At 41.5% G+C, this 7,915-nt stretch overlaps 1 protein-coding gene across 1 annotated transcript in view; it reads left to right on the forward strand.

Annotated features, from left to right (window-relative positions):
- EPG5 (ectopic P-granules 5 autophagy tethering factor) overlaps positions 1-5,775 on the forward strand; it is a 55,480-nt gene extending 49,705 nt beyond the window's left edge. The window contains exons 42-44 of the mRNA XM_066339155.1: positions 1,294-1,509; positions 2,647-2,761; positions 3,823-5,775. Of these exons, the coding sequence (XP_066195252.1) occupies positions 1,294-1,509; positions 2,647-2,761; positions 3,823-4,005 (514 nt within the window). The 3' untranslated portion in view covers positions 4,006-5,775. The remainder of the gene's footprint in view (positions 1-1,293; positions 1,510-2,646; positions 2,762-3,822) is intronic.
- The last annotated feature ends 2,140 nt before the right edge of the window (positions 5,776-7,915 follow it).

A 7,915-nucleotide genomic window follows, 5' to 3' on the forward strand; every position in this document is an offset into this window, starting at 1 on the left:
TAATCTGCTAGAAAATCAGCGAGTTTCAGTCATTTTTCAGTCAGACAAGCTTGGTTTCAATGACGGCCTAGATTTGTGTTCCGTTAAAATGACTTGCAGCAAATCCTGAATCATTCTGGGTTCCACTTCCCAGCGTGTCCACAAGGTGGGATGAGTTACATGCTGAATGTTCTCTGTGGTACTCTGAGAGACCTGGTGCTAAAAGCTGCTGGATGGGGACTGTGCAGCAGCTCTGTGCCAAACCTGGAACCATTTGATCTGATGGGATGCCCAGGGTTAGTGGCCTGTATTGCTGTAATTGCTGATATTGTTATGTTAGATAACTGGGTTCTGAGGGTAAAGGATGCATAGCTTTGGGGTCAAAATAAAAATATTTTATGTATGTAACAACTGGAGTTAGACTTGCTGCTGAAATTGCCAGGATTTAGCAAACCTGACTGTTATTTTTCCCTGTTAATGTTGATAATGTTCATATCTTCTGTAAAAGAACAATTTGGAAAAATGTTCCCACTGTTTCTTGAAATTCAAAAAATACTTTCACTGTGGTAGGTACTGTAGTGATTTCATTGCCAAGGTATGAAGAGACAGCAAAGCCACCATATAAAACAGCTTAAACTTTGCTGTAAACATCAGATCTGAGGTTGCCTGCAATGGGAAATGACTGGGAGGAGTAATGTGAGGATACTCTGATGCAGGAGCCTCGTGCTGGTGCTTGCTGTGGAAAATCTGGGCTTGTTAACCTAAACTGCCAACTGTTTGGGGAAGGATTAAAAATAGCATAGGAGGAACTTCACTTTGGGCTTTACTCAACAAAAAGCTTCAATGTTTCCTTTTTTCAAAGATCATATTAAATATTTAAATTGTTGTGGTGACAACATCCAGTGCTTCCTAAAATGTCTTATTGGTTAAGTAAAAAAAAGAAAAAAAAATGAATAGAGATACAGCTTCATTCTTTTTGTACCAAGTCTTAGGCAAGTTTAAATCCACTTACAACTGCAGTGTCATTTTTTTTTCCAGTTGTAAAGCTTAAAAGGAAGCACTGTTCTTTGTCCTGGTACACGCCCTTAAAACCTGCTAGCTGGTGGATCAAATCCGTAACAGCAGCAGTCATGGCACTATAATAGCTGGTGGGGTAGTATAGTTACGCTATCCTCGTGATAAAATCAGCTGTTAATAATTAACAAGCTGAATTTTTCATGGACCTAATGGGAAGGGATGTAAACTTCTTAACCTATATATCTGACCCTGTAATTTTTATTTTCTCTTATGTTTTTCTTCAATTTTTACCTAAAGTTCAGCAAAGGAAGAAGCAAAGCTGTTTCTCTGGTGGCATAAAGCCATGCAGTTATCCTTGGTGCAGCTGGAGCAAGATGACCCCGTTCTGATTGAATCTGTCATCCGGACGCTGCTGTCCATCCAGGGCCGGCAGAGCCAGCTGGCTGAAGAGAGACTCACTTCTGGAATACTTGGTGCTATTGGGTTAGGCAGGAGGTCTCCTTTGTCACCCAGGTGAGGGCTGAAGCTGTGGTGAATTATTGGTTCCAGTCATGGTGTTAAAAAAACTGCAGCCTGGGTCCAGAATGCCTAGTCTGCATCCAGTGCAGTGTTAAAAGATGATCCGAATCCACACTGCCCCCAGATCTGTAATGTTTTTTGGGTCTATCACAGAAATAGTACAGCAGGTGTGTTAATTAGGTTATGAAGCAAGTATGAACCTCTGCCAAGGTTGTGGTGAAAAAGGAAAGAAAATGCTGTTCTAAATCATACTTAGTGTCTACCTCAAGCAAAGTTTGACTGTAGGCAGACTGTTTGTTAGAGGAAGGTACTTCCACCTGTCCAAAGAAAACTATTTCAGTTGACTTCCCAAGATTTTGTATAAAACAGACACATTGCAATTTCTGTCCTAACCTTGAAGTATTGGAAATGTTAAGATATGCACAAAGGAGCATGTGCTTGCTTGTGATTCACTCTGCCTTCTAAACAGGGACACCAAGTTTGACTGTTAGGTGTCAAAATCAAGTTCACTCTGGAAAGAATGCTGAGGAAAAAAATGCATGAGTGTTTGTGGAACAACAATTCAACCCTGCACCTAAACATAACTTCGTGTTTATAAGGACCTTCTGTGATGCAGTACTGTTCAAATTGCCCTGAATTCTTGGTATCATTCAATTCGTCCCTTGATTTGGGTGATATGAACATTTTACATTGTGTTACCTGAGCAGTATTTCAGATATGACATGAGGAGTATTTCAGCTAGGCTTGAAACAGATGCAGTATTTCCTAGAAAGGTATTATATAGCATTTATTATGTGTTCTGTCCTACTGTGTGTATACCCAGAGAAGCTGGGATCCCCTTCCATCCCTGGAAGTGTTCAAGACCATGTTGCATGGAACTTGGAGTAGTTTGGTCATGTGGAAGGTGTTCCTGCCCATGGCAGGGCGTAGATCAAAATGAACTTTAAGGTCCCTTCCAACCCAAACCATTCTGGGATTCTGTGATACTGAAGTGGTTTCTAATGCATCACAATAGTTCCTTTCAAGCCTTTACGTTGTTCGTATGCCTCGTGGATAGATGTTACAATCTGTCTGCTGTTGAGACTCTGAGATCTGGTGTCACCCTGTCTCCTCTGTGCTCTCCCTGCACAGGTTCCGGGTGGTTGCCCGCAGTTTGTCTGCCTTCCTCCTGGTGCAGATCCCTGCAGAGAGCCAGGTGCGCCTCAAGGCCGGCTCAGAGCCCAGGCTGTCTCAGAAGGCTCAGCAGGTGAGCTGTGCCCATCTCTGGCTGCTTGACATGCCCTCTCTGCATGCTTGTTTAGCTTTTGGGGTGAACTTTGTAAGAGTCATTGCAAGGATTTCTTCAAGGTAAATCCTGCTCTCACTGTGTTGCTAAACTTTCGCGGCAAGACTGTGTGACTCTGTCCTAAAGTGATCATGGGTAAAACTTTATATAGTGTTTTGCATTAATATGAAGGCAACTTTTTTGAATCTTACACATTTAAAAGGGGTAAATGAACTTATGTCTGTAAAGCCTGACTTCAGAGAATTTGGAGCATAGCAGGTAGAAGGAATTAAAAAGAAACAGGAAAATACAGTGCTGCTGTGGTTTACACTGCTTTTCAGTGATAAAGCAGGGCTACATTCACACTGATATTTGTTTATGTGAGGTCAGGGCTTAAAAGCCCTGTGACAAATAAACATTCCCCCTTTAGCATGTGCACTGACTATGGTGTTCTTTCAGTAAGCGCTTGAGAAGAGGAAGGAGGAGCTGGGTAGAAACCAAAGCAAAGTAACTTGGTACAGCTTGTTTCTCTAAGAAAAGAACAAAACTTGGAACAAAACTTGTTCAGAAGTATTTTCTACATTTACCCATGCTAGTCCTGCCAACACAGACTTCTCTATATATAATTTTTAACTTGATAGTTAATATATAACTTTAAGACTACTAGTGGGAGCAAAACAATACTTTTATGAAAGTCAATATATTCATAAGAACAACCTAAAGTGATGTGTTGTAGCTTATAGTTTGACATAATTTCTGTGAAACAATGTCTTGAATTCATGAATAGATATTTGACAATATTTGGGTTACAGAATCCTAGGAAGCATTAATAGGATAGTTTTTGTGTTGATCTTGGGAAGAAAACAGCTTGAAAAATACAAGTTGACTTGAAACACTGTTATGGTATGGTAGTTTGCAACTGTTTTGTTCTGAGTACTCTGGGTTCTGTAGTAGGTGAAGATCCTTTAGGGGAATTGTGCAGATGGTGTTGTGCTATGGACCAAAATACACAAAACTAACAGAATTTTCCCTTTTCCCTGTAGGCTCTGAGTGCTCTCGAAGCCATGTCATCCAACAAACAATACATGGATTACCAAGAGCAGCTCTCCCAGGCGTCTCTGTTCATCAGGCACTCGGAGCACTGCCTTCAGGATGCCAATAACCTGCTGTCCCTCCTGGTGAACACGCTGTACCCAGAAGTGCATTTTTTGGACAGCATTCGGTAACAGCGCTGGGAAGGTGCGCAGAGCCAGTGGTGGCTCTGGTTTACAAACAGTGTCCTTATTGCACAAATGATTTTTACCTTCAGAGTTTGGCTTTAATTAAGTCAGATCTGTGAATAAGAAATTCACACTGTCAAGTTTTCTCCAATTCAAGGTTTTCTTGCTTTCCCTTTGATTTTTTGGCCTGTGGAATTGCTTACTGGTTTGTGTTTTGGTTTTGTTTTGTTTGGTTTTTTTTCTTTTTTGACTGAAAGCACTTGTGTATCTTCTGTGTGTGGTGCTCTTTGGAGAGAAGGGTGCCTGGGGATAGGTGTACAAATCACTAGTCAGCACAGCTCATCCTGTAGTGTCTGAAGTTTTGTTTGGTGCATTTTTTTATTTTCCAGTGTGTCATCACTCAGGCCAGTTCAAAAGTGAGTGGAGGATTGTGTGTAAAAGAAGTTTGACTTTCTTAACCAGGATACCAGGATACCTTTGAGTGTTACCTGATGAGTGTGTGTCTAGCAATTTTTGTGAAATCCCTGTATTTGAAAGTTTGGTATTTTAAATCTTGACTTTTTTTGCTATCCCACAGAAATCCATAGTTTAGAGGCATGCCTACAATCTTTACCTACTTCTGTAAATACCAACAAAAATGGGAACTAAGAACATTGTTTTCTAAATATTAATGTGTCTGCATCTATATTGCTTGATTAAATGCAAGTAACTTCCAGCCAAGTTCAAGGGGATTTAAATCCAGAGACATATTTTCTGGATCTCCAATGTCTGAGAGTGGAACAGTCAGTTGTTATCATGTTAAATAAGATTCCCTAATTCCTAAGTCTGGTTGTTTAGGAAATGTTTAACCACCACCACGTAAGCTTATTTTCTTCTGCCTGGCTGGACATGAAATGACAGGATTTTAGATGACACTGTGAAGAGGTATTTTTGTGGTATTAAATTTGGTGATCACTTGTTAAAATTCTGTTGCCAAAGCATGAACCATGAGCCTGTAAATCTGTTGTTTCAGCTGAATGATCACTGCTTTTGTTGCCTTGTCTGATCATAAGATGCACTTTCGTTTAGGAGAAGCAGAAGGCAAATTTTTCCTGGTGCTTGTTTGATGTCCCTTTAATCACTTATCTGTTTGAGCTGGCCCAAGGTCCTGCAGTCCCAGTCCCTACAGCTCTGTGAAGGAACTGATCGCTTTTTCTCTTCCTCCATTAATTGTGCCTTTGTGTTTTTGATATGGTTGCACGTTAAAACATGAGTTCTGGTCAATAGGGGATAGAAATGTGCTACCTACTGTTCGGTCAATGATGCTCTGAGCTGTTGCTCTTAAACCGTGGTTCTGGTGCTAGAGAACAGATCACCTTTTCCTTCTTGGGAGATTCTGCTAATTATGCCAGCTGGGTCATTAGATCACCATCATTTTAATGTGGTCTTAGAGTTCTTTGCTCTATCTGCGAGCCTATAAATGAACATATATATATGCACATCCCTCTGTATAGTAACCAGATACCAATGCAGCATGGTTTTTAACAGACTCTTTTGGAAAATTCATGTCTGGAGGAATACATTCTGTTGCTTTTCCCCCCAAAGACTTAAAAGCACTGGGTTTATTAGGTTCGGTGTTATTGATCAGTTGCATATAAATGTGAAGAAGTCAGAAATGTGTTTGACATGCACTTTCAAAATGAGGAATTGTTTCAGTTTTGAGTTTTTACAGATGTTGTATTTATAACATGCTCTGTCTGCAAAGAGCATGCAAAATAAAAATGGAAAATCAAGCAATTGGCAATAGACACTGTGATATTTTCAACTTGGTAGAAGGATCTACATCAGATAACACGTAATTGCTGTATGTGTCACCTACAGACCAGTCTTCTGGCTTCATGATCTGCATGGCAGTGGCTGAATTCTGAACCTGTATTGCAGTTCTCTGTGCACATGTGAACTCCAGAACTTGGGGCCTAATTTTCCCAGTGCTGCCCAACAGATTGACTTTATTCCTTCTAGTTTTACTGGAGGGACTTCAGCATTCCCTCTGTCTCCCAGATAAGTTCAATACCAGAAATGTCCTGGTTGGTGCCCTGCTGTGTTTTTGTGTCCCTCCAGTTTATACTGTTTTGAGTGTCCCAAGAAGACCAGGGGGAGTGAGTTGGTTTTGGGACATGAGGTGTGATGCTTCTATTTGGACCCAAACTGTGTAGTGTTTTCAGCCACTACTCAATGTAATACCCAGCGTCTGCCATTGGCAAGACAGACCCTAGCTACCCGTTCTGCCTGAGGGGATGCTTCCAGTGTGCCCTGTGCACAGTGGTTTGGTCAGTTCTGTCCCCGCTCAATGACCTTGGCCTTGTGGTTCCTTCCCCCTCGGTGTGTCCCCATGGGCTTCAGGTCAATGCCCTCACCTGCCCTTTGCCCGCCCCCGGAGCCGCGACTTCAGGGGAGACAGGAGTGGGGTTCTCTCTCTCACCTCTCACCCCTCACCCTCTCTTCACCTTCTCCTACCTCCCTGGCTTGGGATGGGAGGAGGAAATAAAATGGACTCTCCTGCTTAACAAAGAGACTTGGCTCGTCTGTTTCCCTGCTGGCGCCTGCACTTCCCTGGACACAATGAACACTGCCACATGAAGCAACACCAAACTACTTCAGTTAAAGAAATATAATTTTTGAGAGAAAAAATGCAGAATGCCAAGCCTCAATGCCATGCACAGGTAGAAGTGAGTTCTCATTACTCTATGTCTGTAAATTGTAAGGGCTCAGAAATCCAATTCATTTTGTCCAGCTGATATCTCTGAGGTCTCTTTCCCCTGTGATGCCTGTGAAAGTCAGCTTAACAGGTCTATTACACACTGTCTGCTGTAACTTCCCTTTTCTCTTTGCATCTCTTGTTTTTATTAGATCTGGCTTTGTCACTGCTCAGATTTAAGCAGGGATTTAGTAGATCAGGTTCAGTTGTATCCTTGCATTTTTTTCCCTTATTTTGGCCAAGTAATTTAAAATTCTGCTTTGCTTTCCTACTGCAGATATTATGAAGAGGTGAATTTTAAAATAATGAATCTCAGCCTGCAGTCAAGCTTGCAAGCTTAGTAGTATTTCAGTGGCAGTCTGGTGGTTGTTAGCAGGAGCAGGATTGTTTGGGGAGCAATTTGGAGCTGCTGCACTGGGATGGTTACACAGAGCATCAAATCCAGCCTTATAAATGTGAAACTAAGTTCAAGCCACCTGCTCTTTCTTCTTTCTCCTCCTCCTCCTCATCTAAGCCAACCTGTTGCTGTCTCCAGCCCTATCCTGGGCATCTGCCCGCCTCTCCAGGACTCCAGGTTGACCCACATTGCCCTATACCATAAGCTGGATCTGTTCACCTGATCTTGGAAAATGTTTACAGTTGGTTTAGAGACTTGTCTGTGGTTGGCCTTCGTGACTTTGTGGCCTTTGTGATTTTGTAGTAGTGACTTCATCTCAGAAGAAAGCAATTTAAGAAATGGGTAGTCAGACCATAAAAAAATTCCTCTGTGTAACACAGGAGTGGAAATGGTTTAGAAATAATTTCTTTATCTTAAAACCCCCAAACCAACAATATAGTGTATTGGAACATTTTCACAGTACGTTTATCACAAAGCTCTTTGAGTTTCTGGGCACTAGAAGCTGAAGCAGAGGTAGAACACAGACTAGTTTAGACTTCTCATGTCCTGCTTTCAGCTTTACCAGTTTTTGGAAAATGTCTTCCTTTTTTCTTGGATGCCTCTTTAGAATTAAGATTTCCTTTAAACTCTAAAATAAACTCTCCTGGGCATTTAGGAATAACAATAATTAAAAAAAAGGAACAAACCCCATCAGAAATTCCAGTAGTGTTTTGCCACAGCTAGGATTTCTGTCATGTCTGTAGCCCACTTGGATGTGGTTGGAGAAGTGGAGTGGTGAAAAC

This window comes from Sylvia atricapilla, chromosome Z (assembly GCF_009819655.1).
Source record: "Sylvia atricapilla isolate bSylAtr1 chromosome Z, bSylAtr1.pri, whole genome shotgun sequence".
NCBI classification, from domain to species: domain Eukaryota; kingdom Metazoa; phylum Chordata; class Aves; order Passeriformes; family Sylviidae; genus Sylvia; species Sylvia atricapilla.